General features: G+C 51.1%; 1 protein-coding gene across 20 annotated transcripts in view; it reads left to right on the top strand.

Annotated features, from left to right (window-relative positions):
* Jakmip1 (janus kinase and microtubule interacting protein 1) overlaps positions 1–23266 on the top strand; it is a 124763-nt gene that overhangs the window by 65044 nt on the left and 36453 nt on the right. For all 20 annotated transcript variants that reach the window (XM_006504174.4, XM_011240790.3, XM_030254879.1 and 17 more), the window contains 6 exons: positions 232–726; positions 9741–9950; positions 10870–10989; positions 13918–14064; positions 14716–14856; positions 16364–16423. In XM_006504174.4, coding sequence (XP_006504237.1) covers positions 232–726; positions 9741–9950; positions 10870–10989; positions 13918–14064; positions 14716–14856; positions 16364–16423 — 1173 coding nt within the window. The remainder of the gene's footprint in view (positions 1–231; positions 727–9740; positions 9951–10869; positions 10990–13917; positions 14065–14715; positions 14857–16363; positions 16424–23266) is intronic.

Raw genomic sequence — 23266 nt, forward strand, 5'->3', positions numbered from 1 at the left:
GGCCTCTGTTCTCTCTTTAGTTTCTTGTCCTTTCTCTTACAGTTCAGAACCGAAACGTCCTCAAGGTTTGTCTCTCCAGAGAAAATCATAAAGTACTGTGGGAAGGGAGATGGGGATGAGGTTGGGATGGAGCTGTGGGTGTGGCCTGCAGGGGAACTAGAGGGTGGAGACAGGAAGAGCAGCTACACCTGAGGGATCCGACCCTAACTCTGGCCACTGTTCTGGCTGCAGGTGGGGAAGCTGCGGGAGCGTCTGCAGGAGGCCAAGCTGGAGCGCGAGCAGGAGCAGCGTCGCCACACCGCCTACATCTCGGAACTCAAGGCCAAGCTGCACGAGGAGAAGACGAAGGAACTGCAGGCGCTGCGCGAGGCGCTCATCCGGCAGCACGAGCAGGAGGCAGCGCGGACCGCCAAGATCAAGGAAGGTGAGCTGCAGCGGCTGCAGGCCACGCTGAATGTGCTGCGCGATGGCGCCGCAGACAAAGTCAAGACTGCATTGCTGGCCGACGCGCGCGAGGAGGCGCGCAGGACCTTTGATGGCGAGCGCCAGCGGCTGCAGCAGGAGATCCTGGAGCTGAAGGCTGCGCGCAAACAGGCGGAAGAGGCACTCAGTAACTGCATGCAGGCAGACAAGGCCAAAGCCGCCGACCTGCGCGCTGCGTACCAGGCGCACCAGGATGAGGTGCACCGCATCAAGCGGGAGTGCGAACGTGACATCCGCAGACTGGTACGTGAACTCTCTCCCCACAGCACCCCTTCCTTCAAGCACAGGGGGGCTATGTGCTCCAGGCAGGCAAGATTGGAGATACAGGGGCGACCGCAAAGTCCTGGCTGTTCCCGGGATGGTAGTAGGTTTAGAATAGCAGGTTTCTCCTAGGGTGGGGTTCTGGGAAGATTTGTAAAGCGAGAGAAGTAGTTTCCTTGTCTCTATGTAGGACTTGTGGATGGGGGCGGCGGGAGGGGGGGCAGGGCTGAGGTGCTGTAAGAGCGGACCTAGGCTGTAGAGGAAAGGCAGGAGATACAGCCCCTTTATTCACTTGAACTGGAGTGGGTCTTACATTTGGGTGAGACCCAGGGCTGCACCATTCGGGGGAAATGTAAAGTGCCAAGTAAGCAAATAAATAAATAAAAAGGGAAATAAAAAAATAAATAAAAAAATTTAATTTTATTTAAAAAGTGGGAGTGGAGTGAGAGCTGTTAAGTTGATTTGACCTCCATTCCTGATGGAAGGAGCCCTTCCCAGTACCAATGACCACCAGCCCTAGCCTGGGTTCTTAGTGTAAGCAAGTGGAGGTTTTGATTAAGAGGTGAGTGGAACTTTGAGCTATCTCAGCGGTGACAGGAAGAAGCAGGGCTCAGACTGGGTCAGCTCACCCTGGTATACTCTTCTCCCATCCAAGTACTTAACCAGGTCCAACCCTGCTTAGCCTCTGAGCCCAGACCTTCAGCGTGGTATGGCCATAGACTGGTAATATTCTTCTTAGTCACTGAAGGGATGTGGAAGGTCAGTGGGGGCTTGCAGGGCATAATGTCACCTTCCACAGTCCTAGTAGACACAGGAGACAGGGCTCTGTACGCATACGGGACTGTGTTGAACAGCTGTGTGCCCCTCAAGGCCCTGGTCAGCCTGCAGCAGGGTGGCACAGCGTACTACCACCTCAGCTAGCTTAGAATCTCAGCCTGCAGGAAGGGGTGATTTTTAGGAGAGCCACTTCGAAGGCTGAGGGCTGAGTTAGGTGCAACGTAAAGAAACAAGATGATGTACCATGAGCACACTGACCCCGAGTGTGGCCAGCCTGGTGACACAGATGTGAAGGAACTACGTCAAGAGGTCATAACTGACCATAGGCAGGAGCAGCACTTAACAGTGAAGGGTTTGATAGGAAAGCCTAAAAAAATGTATAATAAATATTTCAAAGACAAGGAGGAGGAAGAGGCAGACCGCTGGCTGGAGTTGGAGAAGAACCTCTCTGGGTACACAGACCTACCCAGGCAGCCCACAGTGTTGCTCTTTGGGAGGTGACATCTAGCACTTTAATCAAAAGTCATCTGCGCTTCAAACTGTGAGGGTTCTCAGCACTAACTGCGTCAGTCCACAGAGCAAAGCATGCCGTAGATGAAAGAAATACTGGGACTCAACCATCTTTTGAGCTGCCTTGTCAGGAGACAAACAGGCAATTGACTTCCCAGGAAGGGGCCTGGCAAGGTGGCTCAGTGGGTAAATCACTTGCTGTGTCAGCCTGATGAACTGAGATCTCGAGGAACCCTTGGCGGGAGGTGGGAGGCGAGAACTGATGACATCATACCACGGCACATGGCTTCCCATACGCAAATACAATTGTCATATAAACACACAACGATAATAATAGTAATAAATATTAAAATTTCACCTCCCAGAAAGTAGAGCAAGGAAAACCATAAAGACCAAGAACTGCTGAAGATAAAAACCAATAAAGAAATCAAGTTCAGTAATTCAGTAATGAATTAAAATTAAAGTTGATACAGTGTTCACAGTATGTATGAAGGGGACAGAGGCTTTAAGTCACGGGTGGGGATGGGGGGGTAAGTCATGGGGGAAAGGGATGCTGACACTGAAGACACCTTGGGGAGTGTAGATCAATAGTCAAGGTGTAGTTAGAGGAAGTGGCAGCTAGCCCATCAAGATCAACACTGTAGGATAGAATGTCCCATAGCTGTGCAGGTTGTTGAGCCTGTAGCTCGCGGCACTTCCACACTTAAGAAGAGCCTAGGTCTGGCGCCTTCACAGGAATGTCTTACACTTACGGAGGAACTAATGAATCCTTATTGCATCAGCTGCGAGGCTGGGGGCTGTGATCCAACACCTGACCAGAAGCCTCTTGAGAAAGGAAGGACTCATCCTGTCTCCCAATTTGAGGGTGCAGTCCATCCTGGTGAGAAAGGCCTGGTGGGTGGCAGGAGCAGGAAGCAGCTGCGCACACTGCATTCACAGTCCGTGGAAACAAGGAGAAATGAAAACTAGAGCTCAACTGACTTGTGTTTACTCAGCCCAGGGTCTCCACCATGGGGTCACTGCTGCTCAACACAAAGGCGGGCAGGGAGTCCTACTTTAATTAAACCCCTGGAGACATCCAGAGGTGAGTTTCCTGAGTGATTTTAATCCCATCAAGAACAGGATTAGCTCACACAGATGCAATGCATCCAGGAAGTAGAAAGGCCCTCAAAGCCCTTAGGATTCCATCGCCAGCCAGATTCCAAAGCAGTGACTTGGGAAGAACTAGGGAGGGAGCACTCTCTCTTAAGAACTTAGTTATAAGAATGCTAACTAAATATTAACCAAGAAAGACCAGGGCTCTATGACCAGGGCTCTAATAAATCATGAGCCAGGGTAAGTTAACTATGAAAATGTAAAGATCTAGTATTTACTGATTTAAAACTAGAGAATTTTATTCTATCTATCTATTTATCTATCAATCCATCCATCTATCCTCCATCCAACCAACTATCCATCTACCCACCCACCCACCCAACTATCCATCCATCCATCCCTGTCTGTCTGTCTGTCTATCTATCTATCTATCTATCTATCTATCTTATCTATCTATCTATCTATCTATGGTGTTTTGAGATGGTCTCACTGTGTAGCCTTGCCTGGCCTGGAGCGTGATAAGTAGACCAAGCTGGCCTCAAACTCACAGAGATCCACTCATAGAGGCCACCACACGCGCAGCCTGTGCAGACGTCAACCTGACAGTGTAATAAAGGATTAAAACTCACGTGGCCATTTTTGTCGACGCATTCAAAACATTTTAAAATTCAGCTTCCTGGCAGACTCTTAGCATGTCTGGCTTAAAATGGAGTTGCTCTAGTCTGATAAATTGTTCTTTTGGAAGTCTGCTAACAATGTTTGTCATAATGATGATTCAGTTAAGGTTTCCCACTCAAGTTCAGGGTCAAGCCAGAGTGACCCTTCTGTTCAGCTCTTCTGTTCAGCATTTCACTAGCCAGGGGACAGTATACAGAAGATCTGGAAGCAGTAAGTTCTAAAGATGGGGTGAAGGGGAGCCTAATTATATGCAAATGATGCTGAGATGCTGCAGAGTCCAGGGTCTGTCCCAGTTCCTCCAGTCTGTTTCTTAGCACAGACTGGGCAATGGTGGTTCTCAAATGAGAAAGCCAAGGTATCACTGGGTTCTGTGTCTGACAAGTCACAGTCTGTGCTTCCAAGATGACATCCTCAGAGCCATGTCCTCAAACAGTTGGCACAGGATGGCAAAAGGGAGGCACACAGTGGCCTCGGCCTCTCCTTCAAGGTCATCAATCTCATGACTTCTCAGAACTAACAAACGCATTTGTCCAAGCTCTGATACAAAGTAGACACAAAATAACTTTCGTTTCTGGGTACTAGAAGTGAACCGCACTAGAAGTGAACCGCTGGAAGGGAGGAGACTTTTAATTTTAAGAAGCAGGAAAAAAAGGCTCCAGGAACAATTGTCAGGCAAGTTGTTCAGGAGTTCTGCCAGGCTAGAAGGGTTAAGGGAGAGCCAAGTACGTAAACCATATGCATTGATGAGAATGCCCAGGAAGGGAAAGCTAGAAGCCAAGCTGACTTCCCTCTGAGGTAGGTGTGTGTGTGTGTGTGTGTGTGTGTGTGAGTGTGTGTGTGTGTGTGAGCATGGGGGGCGGTGTGGAGGGGTGTGGGCATGACTAAGCGTTGTTTTACCCTGTCCTTATATTCCCAGTGACAGACAGATCAGTTTGATTTCCCAGAGTTCATCGAGGGAACCAATAAGTTTGGGTCGTGGCAAGAGTGTGGGTAGCCATAATACAGCTGCACCAGGGGGTTTGTACCCAGCATGGGTGGTGGCTTCTCCATGCCTGTGCAGATGGAGACATTCTCAATAACACCCCCATGCCTGTGTGTTCTATCTCCTCCCCGAGGCCCTAAAACCAAGTTCTGTAAGGGCAGAATTGCCTGCCACTAGGAGGAGTGGTTGGATATTCAGGGAGGGTTCAGTGACTGTCCCTGACCTCCCATGTGGAGATGTAAGTGGTCAAGCCCAGCTGTGATGAACTTTTGGGAGTAGACGGGGCAGACAGATGAAGATGGTGTTTGTGTTTGGAGGGTTTCGCTGTGCAGCTCGGATATTGGCAAACAGAGTCTAGGTTAGTCACTAAACCCTTAAAGGAGTTGGGATGGAGGATGTGTGTGTTTGTTCGAGCATGTGTACCTGTGTGTGTGTGTGTGTGTGTGTGTGTGTGTGTGTGTGTAGCTTCCTGCTTGCTAGACAAGCATCCTATCCCCAAGTAGAAACAGGAGGGTCTAGGAAGAGACCTCTAGATATGGGATCACTTGACTTAGGGGCAGGCTGTCTCCTGGTGCAGTAGGGAAAGGATGTCGTTTCAGTAAACAACACTGGGACAGTGCGGAATTGTTTCTACTAGGACGTGTTTATAGCCAAGACACCTCCTACAGTCACCGGAGTGGCTCGGTTAAAAAGACCAGTAGTCCCAAGACATCACTGGAAACCCCGTGTCCCACAGATGGGAGCATTGTAAAGCAAAGCAATGAGAACAAGCCTGCTGGTGTGGGAGCCCAGACCCAGCCACATTGCTTTCTGGAAAGGATGAGCAACACACTTCCCAAAGAATGGGAACTCAGCTGGAAGGAAAGCTGTTCAGGCAGGAAAGGGGAGGATGCCCAGGAAGATACGCTTAGGTTTATCTGTAGCCCTTAGTTTAAACCTTCAGGGATTGCTTAAATGAGGCACCGCAGTGTGCTCAACACAGAGAAGAAGATGTCTGACCCAGGGATGGGTGGAACCTGGGCCACGAGCAGATTCACACTCCCAGAAATCTTTCCATCTTACTGGGGCATGAGACTTCGATCCAGGACAAACAACAAAGAAACAAAGGCTCAGCTGAAAGCTGATTGAAGAAAGGAGTTGAGGTACCAGAAAATTTATGCTCGAGGGCGGTAAGAAGAAAGGGTCATAGAAGTTCAGGTGTGACAAGTAGGAGGGAGAAGGCAGAAGTAAACAGAAGACATCTGTAGTTCCCTGAGCACAGAGAAACCAACCCCATTTAAAAAAAAAAGTGCCTACAGGGAGGTCAGGCCTTCAGCACTAAGGCCCACTTTCCCTGAAGGACAAAGAAGAATTGCTATGCAAGTATAAATAATAATAATAATAATAATAATAATAATAATAATGTGAATAATGGCATATTCAGTTAAAGGAATGCATGTCTGGTGTGTACAAGAGTTTAGGGGGGCTGGTGAGATGGCTCAGTGGGTAAGAGCACCCGACTGCTCTTCCGAAGGTCCAGAGTTCAAATCCCAGCAACCACATGGTGGCTCATAACCATCCGTAACAAGATCTGACTCCCTCTTCTGGTGTGTCTGAAGACAGCTACAGTGTACTTACATATAATAATAAATAAATCTTTAAAAAAAAAAAAAAGAGTTTGGGCGGACTCTAGCCATGTGCCAGGAGAAAGAAGTCAACCCAAACCTGAGGGTAAAGCCTCCCTATGGTGCGACTGTATCTCTACCATGCAGGAAAAGGGGATAGAGGAGGGTGGCATGGAGGACAGAGCAGAAGCTGCCTGCAGGGTGGGTCTGTGAGGAATGAAATGAAATGTGGGTGCATCAATTCAAAGTTATCCAAGGCAGTGACCGGCCTGTACAGTGATTGTTGATGCCTGAGCAAAACTTGGCCAGTTCTGGGGTGACTGAGATCATGTGGTAGTTAGCTATACAGAACTGCACCATGCAGGGACTCTCTCCCAAGGTCTGTCGCTCTCTGTACAACTGCACCACCCACCCCGTGCAGACTGAGCCCAGTGCCCGAAGCCTTGTGGACTCCTGCACTCAGCAAGAGGTTAAGTGATACAGAGAAGGAAATGCACACACAGCAGGGTGTTTGACAAATGGATGTAGCACTCTGCTGTCTTCTGGACTGGTCCTGAACCAATCAAGAATCTAAAGCATCCGGCAAAGGAGGAAGGGACGAGTCTCTGTCATCACCAGCAGAGCTCGGCCAGGGAGGAACAGGTTTGGTAAAGGGCAGGACAGCTTGTAGCTGTTCCTGTCTGAACTCTGCAGCAGCCTATTGGATGGAAAACCTGAACCTGCAGAATAGGTAGTTACCCAAGGCCTGTCTCCCATGGCCCAGGAAGAGGAGAAGATATAGGGAAAATCACCCATGCTTCAATCTCCATGCCTTGGCTCCACATTGTTGATTCACATCAAGGGTAGTCATTTCCTCACCCCAGGAAGCCAGACACTTTGCTGGGAGAGCGCTTCCCACTGACCCACCAAGTGCAGACATATAGACTTTGGCTTGTTTGTTTGCAGGGTCTGGGGGCCAGCAGAAAGCTATGCAGATGCAGATATTGACTGGTTCTGCTTATTAGAAAACCAGAGTGGCTTTTTGTATAGCTGGATATAGGGACCAGTAAGGCCCAGGACCAGGGCTTCCCTTGTCCTTGTGACCCCCCTCTCCACCTTTAGTTAACATCACTGCCAGACTAGGGGGATGGGATGGCTGTGGGAAAGGAAACCCAATGACATTTGGTCTCCAGGCGGAAGCTGGAGGGATGTTGAATGCCGCTGGACTGGGCTAACTCAGTCTAGTGAAAGACACGGAAGTCACCATTCTCCTTGACTCATTCCTTGAGCTGAGCACCTGGAAGATCTCAGGAGGCAAAGAGCAGGGACCCTCACCAACTGACAATGGTGGCACCTACCTCTTGCCCCAGCGAGAGAGTCACCTAACGAATGGGCTCAGGGCCTTTGTGCTGGCTCCTTCATGTCCTTTGCCCATCTCCAGTCCTGTCATGACTACTCTTTTTAGCTCCCATGCCAGGCTCCCTCTGAAGAAGACCTCATGCTCTGGGTCCCCTCTGTAAGGCAAGCTGCCTGAGAACCCCACATAGACCAGACCCCAAGCCCCCTTGTCACCCAGACTCTTCTCTGTCTTCATGGTGGCATTTATCACTATTTTGGGGAATAGGAGTCCAAAATCAAGGCAGCGTCAGTATCAGGCTCCCTCTGTAGGCTCTGGGGAAGGCCCTCATCTCTTCCAGGTTCTGGTGGCAGCTACCTGTTCTTGAAGCTCCTTGGAGTGTGGCTGACTCCATCGAATCTCTGCCTTCACCCCTACATCTCCCCATATCTCTGCCCTGCCTTGTCTTAAAGACACCAGTCCTTGTATTTGGTGCCCATCCTAACCTGTGGGTGTCATTTTCATGTCTATCATTGTATCTGCACAGATCCGATAGCCAAGGAAAGCCATGCTCTGACTCAGCAGGCTAGCATAGCATTTGGGGGACACTGTTCACCTGTGAGAGGTGCCGAGGGTGACAGTGATAATGGCTGTAGTAGTAGTGGCTTCTGTCTCTGACTTTTGAATCTTCCAAACTTTGTAGAGCAGTGGAGCCCACAGAGCTTCAAAAGACAGAGGTAGGTTGCTGCCCAACTGTGATTTCCACTGCCTTGCACATCCTTGGCTCTGCCTTCCAGAACCAGGCTTGCAGTGTGAGGAGGAGGAGAGGGCTGGGAGGAGCCACCAGTGTTCTGCCAATCAGGGCACACTTGCCTCTCTCTCTGAGATTGGGTTTGTGGGTCATGGATGGACCAGGTCTATTCCACAGGATTCTGCTGGTGGTCACAGGCTGATGACCTGCTAGTAAGAACCCAGGTTCTATCTGTGGTCAAGAGGAAACTCCCCAACGATTGGACCCGAAAGCTTTAAAGCCTTCTTGGTCTCCTGGGGCTGGGGCTGTGAGCTCACTAAGTGCTCTTAGTTCCAGAGCGAGCCTTAGGATGCCAAACCTGAGGTGTTACCAGGACCATGTGGTTTGAAGGCTCTGGAGGAGGGTCCTTTCCATCTTCCCTAGTTCTTGGGTTGCCCATAGTTCTTTGTTCCATGGCTGTGTGACAGCTGTCTTTGTTAAAAAAAAAAAAACAACAAAACAAATCAATCAAACAAACAAACAAAAACAACCACCAACAACAACACATCCAGAGATCCTAGAGAAGGTGTAGATTCTGGGTGACACTCTAACCAGGACCGTGTCCTCACAGAAATACTTCCCTAATGGTTGGTTTCCCATGAGTATGTTGAAGGATGGTCTGGGGTTCCTCTGCAAACCTCTTTCAGTGTGGTTCCCTGCTCTATCTGGCCTGCCAGGCTAAGCTCTGTCCCCTGTTTGGTGTGCTGTCCCAGGGAAGGCTGGATTTGACTGGACTGGAGAAAGCAAGGGTTAAGTATCCCTCTGTACCCAAAGAGAGGGCTCCCCACACCTGGAGAAGGGGTCTACTAGAGGCCAAGCAGAGTTTAGGTGTCCAGTAGTTCTGAGACTCGGATTCAGAGGGCACTTAGGATTGGGGACCAATCTACATTTCTGCATCAGTTGCAGGTAGGAGACAGTGAGTAGACAGCAGGAACAGTTACCTCTGGAAGAAATGCATCTGGGAGGAAGCAGGGTGGGCTGGACTGTTTGGGGCTGATAGGGAGCTGTCGGGTTAGGGGAGCCTTAGGACGCTGAGTTGCGGTGAGAAGTGCCCATAACTGTAGATCCTCAGACCTAGGGCTATGTCTTCAGTGTTTGTGAGATTAGAGGTTCTGTGCTGCACACTCAGGCTACCCCACTCCCAGTTCAGTGGACCCAGCCTCAGCATTAATCCAGAGTCTGACAGGGACACCCCTCTGATCCTGAGCCCACACCTGATGGCCCTTTTTGTTTTCCCTGTACCAGATGGACGAGATCAAAGGGAAGGAGCGGGTGATCCTGGCCCTGGAGAAGGAGCTTGGTGTGCAAACCGGGCAGACCCAGCGGCTGCTGTTACAGAAGGAGGCTCTGGATGAGCAGCTGGTCCAGGTCAAGGAGGCAGAACGCCACCACAGCAGCCCAAAGAGGGAGCTTCCTCCTGGCATTGGTGACATGGCGGAGCTTATGGGTGGCCAGGTGAGGGATGGTGTCCCCTGCTAGCCAGAAAGAAGACCTCTTAGCTACATCTTCCCGCTGCTGGTCTTTCCTACTCTCTCACACTCCCCTCCTCTCTGGATCCTTCACACCAGGATATTCATGATATCCGATGAGGCAGAGAGGAAGGAAGGGGGAGAGGGAAGGAGGGAAGGAGGGAGTTACTGATATTCAGTGTGTGCCAGGCTCAGCACTCAGCACTGAGAAGATATTTGTGGAGAACTGGCTGGCTGAGCCGGCTGTGGCTGGAGTTGCAAAAAATTATATGGAGGTACAGAGAGCAGGGTCCACAGCTGATGCTTTGCAAAAAGGAGGTCCCTGGGCAAGACGGAGAGTGGCAAAGTCAGAGGCCCGGAGACCAGCAGGGTTTCCCCAAAGTGGCAGGGCGTGTGTGTGTGTGTGTGTGTGTGTGTGTGTGTGTGTGTGTGTGTGTGTGCTGGAAGTGGCAACTACCAGGCCCTTAGCAAAAACAGGCAGTTGAAGCAAGCCTGCCCTCTCTCCCTTTCTTCCTCTTTGCTTCATCGGGTGTCATGAATGCTCTGTGCTGAGTGTGCATGAGGTGCTGATGTTTCAGAGTTGAACAAGACAGCCTGCTGTGGAGGAATGTACTAGCATATTCTAGAAACCACAATGGCATCCAGTGGGTTCTCATAAGTTTGCAGCATGGGTGGGAACTTCAACTTCAATCCTCCTGGGCTGGTGTTTGAATCACACCGAGGTTTTCAGTCTCAGGCAGGTTGAGATGAAGTGTCCCCGGGAGGATGGGACAGGTATGCCTGTCCGTCTGCCTCCATGTCGAGCACATGGTCCTCTAGACGGGGCCGTCCCCGTTGTGTCTTCACCGGGTCTTCAGAGGCTCCGTGGAATCATTTGAGCTTCTTCAAAGTTTTTTTATTTTTAGGATCAACATATGGATGAGCGAGATGTGAGGCGATTTCAACTGAAAATTGCTGAACTGAATTCAGTGATTCGGAAGCTAGAGGACAGGAACACCCTGCTGGCTGACGAGAGGAACGAACTGGTAACCACCCAAAACATGTGGAGTCTGGACACGAGGAACGGACTAGGTCCAGGAGTGGATGCAGAGGGGCCCCTGGGTCTCTTTACTTTCTATTCCGTTCTCTCTGTGTGTGTGTGTGTGTGTGTGTGTGTGTGTGTGTGTGGTGTGTGTGTGTGCGTGTGTGTGTGACACTCATGGAAGAAATCTCTCCGCTTATTGTCTGTGGAGGGATCCATCCTTAGAAAACAGTGGGGGAAGAGGGTGCTGGAATCTCTGCAGGGTTTCCCACTATTTACATCAACAGAAAGTAACAACAAACACAGGCATTCAGTACCAAAGCCTCCTGCACAGGGTCTGTGGGGGTTTCCAGACCGATGCTGCACAGTGACGAGGAGCAGCTGTCGCCAACAGGGAGACTCCTCACCCTTGAGTCGCAGGGTGGAAGCAGCGTACAGAGCAGGCTTTGTAGTTGTTTTGGATTTGGAAAGCTGTTCTTTTAGGTAGTGTGGTTATGAATAGCTCTATTTTTCCTTTATTTACTTGGCATAAAAGTTGATATATTTCTATTTTTAAAAAGGATGAGCATGCATGCTGGTAGTTTAGTTGCTAGAGTCTTTGCCTGGCATGCAGGAAGCCCTCGATTCCATACCCAGCACCCCATAAACTGCATGTAATTCCAGCCTTTAATCCCAGCACCTGAGGGGTGAAGGTAGGAAGGTCAGAAGCTTCAGGTTGTACTTCAGCTTTTCTCAGGTTGTGAGGCCAGCCTGAGCTAACGTTGTGAGGCTAGCCTGAGTTACCTGGCATCCTGCTTCAGATTCCCCCCCCCCTCTCTCCCTCTCTCTCTCTCTCTCTCGTCTCTCTCTCTCTCCCTCTCTCTGTATGTGTGCGTAATGAACACAGACTAGTTTAAAACAAATCTTTTGTAAAACTAGTATTTGCAAGAATATGCTTATTTTTGTTATCAAAATAGCTAAACTAATTTTATTTTTATAACTTCTCTCTCTCCCTCCCTCTTTTCTTCCATCTTTCTTCCTTCCTTCCTTCCTTCCTTCCTTCCTTCCTTCCTTCCTTCCTTCCTCCCTCCCTCCCTCCCTCCCTCCCTCCCTCCCTCCCCACCTCCCTCCCTCCCTCCCTCCCTCCCTCCCTCCCTCCCTCCCTCCCTTCCTTTCTTCCGTGTGTCATAGTACACTTGTAGATGGCAGAAATCAACTTTGGGAAGTTGGCTCTCTACGTCCAGTGTGTGGGTTTGGTAATGGGAGTTAGGTCATCAGACTTGGCAGCAAGCACCTTTACCTGCTGAGCCAGCCTGCCGGCCCCAGCTTTGCTAGTTTTCCATCGTTAATGCACAAAGCTTTTGGAAGAAGCCTCATGACCTTGTTGCTCTTTCTAACCTTGGCTGTGAAGGGAAATGTATCTTCACAGGTTTAGCAGAAACAAAATGACGTTCTTCCTAGTGTACGGGAAGGCATACCCTGGACAGCTATGATCAGACTGTATCCCCATTATGTTTCTACTTCTTGCTTAAATATTCATGAGCTAAATAAATACTCATGAGCCACGTGGCAATTTACTGTAGCAAAACCTGTAGGCTGCCTGAACAAGTCTCAGGTAGAAAGAGTGAGGTGGTCGGCATCTGAATTCCCCACGGTGCAGTGGCTCCTGACCTGGGTGGTTGGTTACACATTTCACTTTAGTAAACAAATCCACACCCAAAGGGTTGACTTCCCACTTGCAAAGTGGGATTAGTGCTCTGCAAGGTGCGTGTAGATTTACCAGTGTAGCCATTCCCTTATGGTATGGTAGTGTCATAGCCTTGATGGCCACCCTTCCTGATGGCCGTTCAGGCTGCTCCTGGCTTCTTTACTGTAATAAATAATGCAAGAAGCCCCATGCCTGTCTTTACTTTAGAGGGTCTATAGTTATCCTCTTCTGGGTGGGAGGTCATACGGTGCCTTTGGTATGTGACAGACAGGGTCTGAGTGTCCAGTTTTCACAGGGATTGAGGCTGGGTGCTGGGGTCAGCCTCTCTGCTGGAGTCTTGGTTCCAGGACTGTGACTGTGCCCTCAGCGACCACAGGGCCACCTCTCTGCTCACATTCTGGTGTACAGCAGAGTGGCCATGGCCCTCCTGAGCAGATGGGGGTCTTAGTGAGTGAGCTGAGGGGCTCAGAGCTAGGTCAGGTTCATGGTGAGGGCTTGGTGACATGGGGCTCAGAGCTAGGCCAGGTTCATGGTGAGGGCTTGGTGACATGGCGGCCACTTTTGTGGTTGCTCATCGTGAGTCTGAAGCAGATGAGGCTGCTACTTCAGTTCTGTAGATGAGGAGACAAGCTACAAACTTGACCGTGGCTGTGCAGCTGGACAGCGACCGAGCCTGCAGTTGCAATTACTGTGCTTACAAGGAAAAGGAGCGGCTACTTTTAGCCACGGAGGACCCTGCCCCTTCTCCCCAGTAGCCACTGTGACCTCTCACTAGTCTCTCTCCCACTGAGCTGGCCCCCACACCACAGATTAGAACCATGGATTGTTCTAGAAGTTAGATCTAACCACAAAGCTTTCCTGACTCAAAGCTGTTGGGAGCTAAGGTGAAGACCAAACGGACAAGAGAGGCACAAAGGGTTTTCCAGAGGCTGAACGAATAGCAGCCCGGAAAGACACCCCACCTTTGCCAAGAGTGTTTGCTTGGAGTTGTGGTGAATCCCTCCAGGTCGTAGGCCTAGACTCACCTCCATGCCCGGGACTGAGGCCAGGGCTCTTGTCTGCAGGGTGTTGTCCTATGGCTCGCTGAAGAGGGGCCGGGAAAGACTAGGTGGCTGGCTGGATTGACCTCTGGGGGCCATGCTTCTGAAGAGGGCCCATGTTGAGAATCTCTGCTGGCCTCCGCGGTGGGGCTTGGCCACCCGTGGGGCTGTGCAGCCTCCTGACCCGTGTCTGTGCCTGCTGCAGCTGAAGCGCTCTCGGGAGACGGAGGTGCAGCTGAAGCCGCTGGTGGAGAAGAACAAACGCATGAACAAAAAGAACGAGGAGCTGCTGCACAGCATCCAGAGGATGGAGGAGAAGCTCAAGAGCCTCACGAGGGAGAACGTGGAGATGGTGAGGCCCGATTCCCGCCTGGCTAGACTCTGTGGTCCATGATCTCTGCCCACCCCTTGACACCTCAGACGTGGGCTCAGTGCCGGCTGGTCTTGCTCCCCTCCATATCTCCACATGTGCATCCCTGCTGCCTCATCCCCTCATTGTCCCAGAGGAGGACAGGGCAGAATCAGTAGGGCAGGCTTATCCACTGGATGGATTATAGCCCATGACTGGCTCATGCTTTACGGGCTTCCCCGGAGACAGTTACTGCTGAAAGGGCTGTACATGGGGGCAGGTTTTCCCTCTGCATAGGATGACTGGTGTTTGTGCTCTGGGGGGTTTGTAAGATACTTTCAGGTCCATTGATTAGAGTGCCCATTTCACAGCTTAGAAGACTGGGGCCCAGGTACTAGTGTGGGCAGTCTGTGGTGAGGAGTTGCCTCCCTGCCTATCTTGCCTTCTGGCTTTTCATTCAGATTAGCCCCTGCCCCAGCCCCACCAGCCATTCCTGTGAGCATCACTGACCACACCCCTGGCTCGGCTTCGGCCTTCAGCTGTGTATTCCCCATCTTGGGACCAGGCATCTGTCACCCCCACCCCTGAGCCCCACAGCAGTGCTGTCTTTCACGCTGTAGCACACCGAAGCACCCTCTCTCCTTCTGGCTGCAGAAAGAAAAGCTGTCTGCTCAGGCCTCGCTAAAGCGACACACGTCCCTGAATGACCTCAGTCTGACCAGGGACGAGCAGGAGATAGAGTTCCTGAGGCTGCAGGTGCTGGAACAGCAGCATGTCATCGATGACCTCTCTCTGGTACGTTGTCACTCTTGGCTAAGATGACACCACAGGAGGCGGAGTCAAGAGTGGGCATCAGGACAGGAGTGGGACCTGACAGCCCAGCTTCTGACGCTAGGTCCCCTGTGATCTCCAGGAAGCAGCCTGAGCTTGGTTGAAATGAGATCAGTGCTACCTGGGAACAGTCTCCATGGCAACTCGCTTTTCAGTGGGCTCTTGGCTTGCCCTGGTGAAGAGGCAGCCTGGATCTGTTCTGAGGGGCCTTTGAGTTATTATTAACTTGGATTCATTTTTTAATTTAGCTATTGCATACCGGGAGTTTGAGCCTGAAAATCTGAGCTTTATCATCAGATCAGAGTTGGAAGGACCAGCTGAGACTGTCATGAGGGCTTCATAGCTGCTCAGGGGTGGTTATGTTGAAAGGAGAGGGGAAACGAACCTGCAGTAGAGAGGGGTGTCTTATTCCAAAGATAGCGCCCGGCAGTGCAGTCAGGCACATCTGCAGTGAGCGCAGAAGCGGAGTGGGCTCTGCTTGCTCACGAGACCTGCGTGGGCATGATGGTTCCATCCACAGGACTCTGAAGGGCGGGAAGCCATGATCACATCCTCAGCGGGTTGCATGAGAAGCGGTGCCCGTCCTCTACCCTCCCCTCTCTCCCCCTGCCTTTCCCACATAGCCAGCCATCTTGGCTTCATTACCTAGATGACATAATGTAGCCAAGGATGACAAGACACACTCAATAAAGAGACAATGAGTGAAAAGGAAAATAACAAGCCAAAGCGGGGCTGGGGAACAGAATGACCAGTCTGCCAGGATCTGGTCAGATCCAGGCCCAGCTTTGTCCTGCTGGAGGAAAAGGAGAGTGTGCTGAAAGGGAGAGGCCCTGGGTCCATCTGGGTCCCCAGCACTGCCACCCCTGTCTGCAGTAGACCCCAACCAAGCAATGCTGCAGGAAGCTCCTAGCCCCACACAGCAAGAAAGAAACAACTGGAGAAAATTAAGTCACCCAGCCAGTACAAGGGCTGTGGGGGATTCCATCCTGGCTCTGTCTAGCTCAAAGCTGTAAGCATCCAGCTGCTGCTATTGCAGGTAGACCCTGCCAAGGCCAGCAGAACCACTGTGAGGCCACACCGCTTGGGCTTGGCAGCCTCAACCCAAAAAAGAATCCAGGTTTTGGCAGAGGCAGGCGAATTTCTGAGTTCGAGGCCAGCCTGGTCTACAGAGTGAGTTCCAGGACAGCCAGGGCTACACAGAGAAACCCTGTCTTGAAAAACCAAAAAAAAAAAAAAAAAAAAAAATCGAGGTTTTTCTGTGATGAGATGGTCCATCAGGGTGGGTGACAAGGACCTGAACGAGTGTCTTGTTACTAGGCTCTCAGTTGGGTGCCTGCAGTGTGAACTAGGTCATACCGATAGAGAGCTAAGCAGGCAGGTTGGCGCACTGAACCTCCTTGTTTTAACTGTGTGGTCCTGTGTGATGGGGGCCTGGTTGCAAGTGGTCACTGGTGGCTGCATTTCTTTGCAGGAGAGAGAACGCCTGCTGCGCTCCAAGAGGCATCGAGGGAAGAGCCTGAAGCCCCCCAAGGTGAGCCTGCCACCTCAAGCCAGTCTTACAGGAGGGGAGGGTCACAGGGCCAGCCACAGGCCCAGAGACTGTGTGACACAGCTGTGTGTTGGCTGTCTCAAGGCTACATACATTGTGGCACAGTAATGTGACCCAGATATGGTAATTTATTCATGGAACACTTACTAATGAAATTCTGTGTTTGGACCTTGGGTTATGTGCATCCAAAATTTAAAAAAAAAAAAAAAAACATAGATACTCAGGCCTTCTGAGGGATTTGAAGGACACTCAGCCTCATTTTATGCCTCCTAACTGTGTGTTACGGGATCTCAGGCGCTTTGTTGAGAGGTGTGGAATGGAGTCCTTTTTGTAACATGTGACTGCTGTCTCCCAGAGGCTGTCTGGGTGTGCCATCAGGAGAGAGCAGAGCTGGGTGGGGAGACTTAGAGGTCCCCGGGGAGGCTTAGAAGAAGCTGTGGTTTGAATGTCAGCCCCCCTGGCCACCTGTCTGAGATGGATCTCTGCTCCTTCCTGAACTGGCACCTGGCAGCTTCGTCTTCTGACAGAGATGGTTAGAGAAGTGCTTCTGGGTAAGAAAAACTGCGAAGGTATGACAGCAGATGGCCAAAGACGTACTCCCTGGTGGAGTCAGAGTGGCAGCAGGGGGTGGTGGGGACAACCCTTATCTGGCCCAGAACACCTAATCTGGCCCAGTTGGCACAAGGTAGGCTGATGGCGTCAAGCATTCCACTGTTTAAAGGGAAGCATAAGCCTTCACCTCAGAGTGGTGGAGAACGCCTGTGTCCCCAGCACTGGACAAGAGGAAATGGGAAGATGAGAGTTCAAAACTAGCCCTCTGGCTAATTGGTGAGTTTGAGGCTGGCCTGGGCTATATGAGGCTCTGCGTCAATAAGCCAAGAGATGAGAGAGGGGCAGATCCTTACATGTTATTTCCCTAGGACTGGCTGAACAAAAATGGGTCCCTTGGAATGACAGGAAGTTAGTGTCTTATAATTTGTGAGACCAGAAGCCTGGCCTCAAGGTGCTGGTGAGGCCAGGTCTCTTCCCTCAGGCGTCTCGTCCGGAGGGCCCCCTTTTCCATTTCCTCCAGCTCTGGGGTGTTCCAGTGATAGTGGCCGTTCCTTGCACTACTCCAGTCCACTGCTGGGTCACACTGTCATCTTTAGGGACACCGGATGTACTGGGTTCAGAGCCTATAGTGCCTCAGTATGAGGCGCTTCTTCAGGACCTCTTGCATAGTTATCTTTGCATTGACCAAATAAATAAATACATACATACATACATACATACATACATACATTCTGCAGCAGCACAGTCAGGAAGGACTTCAGCATATCTTTTGAGGGGACACAATTTAGTCATAATACCTTTATATAAAACCCAAGGATTTTTAATGTGGATGTAAATGTCAGAATGCAGAGCGTGTAAAATGTGTCTCTGAGCCATCTCTGCCCCGCCCCGCCCCCTCCCCGGGTAGCCAGTCTGAGTTCAGTCTGTGAGTCTGAGCTCATGGTTGCTTGGATTAATTAGTGGTCACCCCACTATCTCAATTCATCCTCAGAGCCACCCTGGCTCTTCCAGTTACGGGAGACAGAGATGTAGAGATGAGGATGAGCCAGTGGGCAGATGGGGTCGAGCCTCGGACTCACTGTCTCCAGCAGGCTGAGCTGAGTCAGGGGCAGGTCTTTGTGTGCTGATCTTAGATGCTCAGAAGGCTGTGTATGATGCTGCACGCCTTTAATCCCAGCACTCTGGTGGCAGAGGGAGGTAGTTTGAGACCAAGTTGGTCTCCACGTATAACAAGTTTCAAGCCACCTCAGTCAGGGCTTCCTAGTAAGACCTTCTCCAAAACAAAACAAAACAAAACAACAAACAACCTCAAAACTAACCAACCAAACAGGAAAAAAACCCGGACAAGTAGGAGGTCCAGCATAGCTGTTTGCATTCACAGACCTATTGACACCCACCTTAAAAAAGCTGGGGAATAGCAAGTGATGTCCCCATGGCTTGTCCCCAGGGTGGGCCAGAGTCTGTCCTACATTCACCTGGCACTTAGAATGTTTACTGCCACGTAATCTGCTGAATGTGTGGGCCATACACTTGTTCAGCGCTGCAGGCTTGCTCACTCCCTCCTGTGGTTAGGAGGATCGCTGCAGTACCCCCACACGATAGCCTTCAGCTGATTCCAGTAACTGTGTTTAGTGACTGTACAATTATTTGCCTGCCCTTTCCCCTTCTGGGGAGGGGGGAGTGGCATTTTGCTCTGGTGGTAAATGTCACTGAAGTAAAGTCACTTTGAGCAGAAAGTCTGGCTGGTTCTGGCTGGTACCATCTCCGTGGTTGCAACATGGGCCTGATGGGGAGAAAGCGCCCCCTGCTGCCAGAAGAAGGTTGTGACATCTGCAAACAGTGCTTGTGAGACAGGAGTTAAACTACTGAGGGTAGGTAGATGGTTGGTTCACACTGCACATGTGTGGCATGAAACAATCCATAATTAAAGGTTACCAAGAAACCTGTTGTGAGGTAAGATTACTTCAAGCCTACGTGGCCTGTGAAGCCTTAGTCCCAAACCCTAGTTTTGAAACTTAAAATGTTCTCAGTATCAAATAAAAAAAAATTCAGGTTTTGGATTCTGGATTAGTGATACTTAACTGATAAAGTCTATTTAAAAAGAATCCTGCCACTCAGAAAAACTCAGCAGTTGTAAGTACTTGTGCTTCCAATCGTCCCAGATAGGGGCACTCGGCCTGTCTTCCACTGGTCCTGATCTCTGAATCTGCTGATTGGGAGAGACATTAACAGCACAGCACGCCAGCAGTGGGGGAGGGGGGTGCGTGGGGGGGGGTGCATCTGTCTCCAAAGAGTGCCTGGCACCGAGCAGGGGGCTGACTGACTAGGTGCACAGCCTCTCCCGAGAAGTACGTTTGCAGGACATTGCCTACCTCAGAGACGCAGGGGTGTGTGCGTACGTTAGTGCCAACCCTAGAAGGTCGGGTGTGGGAAAGCTGTACGGATTCTGTTTTCTTAAAGGTAGGATTGCTTATAGCCCAAGTTGGCCTTGACCTCCATGTGTAGTTGAGGCTCCTCCGGCCCCACTTCCTGAGTGGTGGGGTTCCTGGCGTGCTCCACCAAGCCCTGTTTTATGTAGTGTTGGAGGCTGATCCAAGGCCTTTGTGCCTGCTAGGTTAGCCCTTCAGCAGTTGATCTGCATCCCCAGCCCATGGGAAGTGGCTTCCCTCTTACTGTTTCCTGGGCCACCAGCATCTCTTTTTCTCCAGATTCGTGTAGGCTGGCTTTCATCCCAGGATCCTGCTTTTTAGCCCAGCCCTGTGCAGACCGGGTGGACAGGCGGCTTTGCAGCTTTGGGCTTGAGCATGATTGTACTCTTCCGTGCCCCATTGGTGCCCTTCAGGCCTGGTGCATCCTGGTCTCCTCCCACGGCTGAAGTACTGATGGTTTCTTTGTCTTTCCCTATAAGTGCCCCTCCCCCCTTTTACTCTGTATGGTGTATATCCTAGGACCATGTCAGGTCTCCAGCTTCACAGACCATTTGAATGAATTCATTGACACTTACAAAACTTTTCAGAAGCCTCCCAGATCCATCCCTGCTCTTGACTCCTGACACCTAGACCCTAGGGAAGCCTCTAGACTCTGAGGACTCTTGTATTAGTTAACTCTCGTTACCATGGAGACCAGGTGTCTGCCAGAAACAACTTTAGGGAGGAAGGGCTTGGGTAGGCTTACAGCCTCTGACGGCACTGTCAATCATGCTGAGTTCGTTGATTCTGGGTCCCTCCTGAGCCAACACATCATGGGAGCAGGAGCACGTGGCACGAGCTGCTCATGTGCTGCACAGGAAGCAGAGGAAAGGCATACAGGAAGGGATCAGGGCAGATACAGTCCCAGAGACACTCCCTCAGTGACCCGCTTCCTCCAGCCAGGCCCCACCTCCAAGTTTCTACCACCTCTCCACCACTACTCAAAACCTGAAGCCATCTGATGGCTGTAGTCTGATAGTCTCTGGAGGTACACATGACTCTTTTTTTCCTGGGTGTTTATATCAGTCCATTCAGGTGGACAGTAAGATTGACCATCATACACCCTGATGCACAGGTAATGGAGACAGGGCAGTGTCCCCAGTGGTGGTCCTCATATTTAAGTGGTCTCCACAGTCCTAAGGACTTAGTGTCACTCTGGGCTTCCCAGGAGCGCCTTCTCCCACCATGGGATTCCCTCTGGGGCAAGACTATGCTGACTCTCTGTGCCTCCTGCTAGTTTAGGCCAGGCTAACATCAGTTCCTAGTGAGAGGTACAGGGGAAACCCTAGTTGATTTCTTGGGCCCTGTCCTGGAGTCTAGGGACCTTTCTCTGCAGGGGTCTGGCAGCAAGGAGGCCTCAATATGGGACAATGAACCGGACTGCAGGCTGTCAGTAGCTGCTATTCCATAGCCATGTGAATTGAACTCTAGCAGAGCTCTGAGCACATGGGTGATGGGGATCTTGGGTGTAGCTGAGAGACTGAGGCCTGGAATGTTGAGCAGTCAGCCCCAGCACAAACTCTGAGGCCTGAGACAAGGGCATAAGCTCCTAGAACCTGCTTCCTGGTTCTCAAAACGAAATCACATTCAGACCAGGAGATCATACTGGAGACCTGGTTCTGTGGCTGACCATAGTTGGTAATCAAGAAATGATTGTGCCTCCTTCCTCCCCTCTTTGTCTTAGAACCTTAGCCTTGCTGCATGTTCTAGTTTGCTTTCTATTGCTGTAGTAAACGCCATGACTATGGGAGGAAGGACCTTGATTCAGTTTACGGGTTACAGTCCGTCATCGAGGGTGGTCAGCACAGAAACTGGAGGCAGGAATCTGAGCAGAAACTGAAGCAGAGACCAGAGGGGGCTTTTAGCTACTGGCCTTCTCTCTGGCTTATGCTCAGCTAGCCTTCTACAACACAGGACCTGCTCAAGGGTGGCAGTGCCCAGAGTAGGCTGGGCCCCTCCCACATTAGTCACCACGAGAGTTCTTCACAGACGTGGCTACAGGGCAGTCCTATCAAGGCAGTTCTTTAATTGAGGTTCCCTCAGACGGTTCAGGGCTGTGTCAGGTTGACAGAGGAGGCGAGCTAGGTTATTGTGGCTGGGCCAAATGCAGATGCTCAGGTCCCCGCAATCCACAGTGTAGCCTTTGAGACAGTGTAAGTATCCTATGGTGGTGTCTACCCAGGAAGGCTGCAGAGCCTGCTGGGCCACGTGCCTGAGTCCCCTCTTCTCTGGGGACCTTGGCTTACTGCCAGCAGTAAGAAGTTCATGCCTGATGTCTGGCAGATCCTTCTGGCGCATTGTTCCTGAGTCCACTCTGACATCACATCTAGGAGCCCTACAAACCAAAACCTGTGCCTAGCTGCTTGTGGAGGGTTGGGGCAGAGGAACACTGGGCACTTCCGGAGCAGACTCTGCTGTGGAGTGACTTCCCGCCTAAGACACCCTACTGGTTTTCAGTGTGATTTTTGCTTCTCAGCAGCCAAAAGTGCTTCTATCCCTATGTTAGTTTGCAACTGAACCCGTTTGTCGTCAGTCCTTCGCCAGCTGTTGCCCTGAGAGCTTCTGTGGCTTCATCCTGCCCTGTGTGTCCCTGAGGCACGACGGTAGCATAGCATCCTACAAGCCTAGAGATTCAGAACGGCGACTGCATGAAGCGGTCAGATTTTATGCCCAACTTCAATGCAAGGCTGGTCCTTGGCCCTTGTGGTGAGAGGTTTCCTAGTGGCACTTCTCTAAGGGCTGTATCCCTAAGTCCAACCCTGGCCTCTGTCTGGGCGAGGGACTGATGACTTCCTTATAGCTCAGGAATCATATCCCCCTCCCCCAATTCTCTGTGGTGGTTTGTTGCAGGTTGTGTACGAGCTAAGGTAAATAAACTCTGAGAGCCACACTTCGGGGACAACAGGGGCTGCGTGTGCCAGGACACCCACGGCTGGCGGTGGATTAGTTTGAAGATGTCCCAGGCAGGCGAGGGAAGAGATGCCCCATCCTTTGTGGCTCTGGGCCTGAAGCAGAAGACTCTCGTCATGATACCGTTGCTACTGCTGTGCCCAAAGGCTTTGCAACTATCCAGGGACCTGGGACTGTTGACAACAGTTCTGGGCATAGGGAGATTGGGTCCTAGGAGAGAAGTCCCCAGAGGACATGCAGGTTTAGAAGCTGTGCTCTATGACAGATACCTGGGGCTGGCCTGGAAACTGGCTGCTCTCCATTGATAGCTCTGTCACCGGCATCTAGGAGCTGGTCCAAGGTGCCACCGCTGTTGCCAAGGGTGCACCTTTGGGGCGTCCCTGTCCTCTGGCTTCTGCTGCTGACACTATTCAGGAAGCTGTGAGGGGCAGGTGTGCCTGTTTTCTGGGGCTGGAGAGAAGGCAGGGATGGCCTGACCAGCCAGTACAAGCTAGTTCCTGCAGCATCCCCGACAGACATGGAGTACATCCTGTTTGTGCTCTACTTCTCCTTCTTCCTCTGCCTCTGCGCCCTCGTGTGCCTGTACTTCTCTGGCTGCCAGGAGATGACCTATAAGCATGAAGGTACGCAGCTGCCTAGGATGGGAGGGTCTGTCTTGGTGACTCCTGGCTGCCATCTGAAGGTCCTAGATCTTCTGGGCAATTTTGGCTGGATGCTGGGACGGTGCAGAGAAGAGCTGGTGAGATGCTGGGTCCAGTGGAGGTGTGTGTGTGTGTGTGTGTGTGTGTTGAGTCCAGTGGAGAGGTGTGTGTGTGTATGTGTGTGTATGCTGAGTCCAGTGAAGATGGTTAGTCTGTCTTTGTCTGTGTCTGTCTCTGTCTGTCTGTCTGTCTGT

Source organism: Mus musculus, chromosome 5 (genome assembly GCF_000001635.26).
Source record: "Mus musculus strain C57BL/6J chromosome 5, GRCm38.p6 C57BL/6J".
In the NCBI taxonomy this organism is placed as follows: domain Eukaryota; kingdom Metazoa; phylum Chordata; class Mammalia; order Rodentia; family Muridae; genus Mus; species Mus musculus.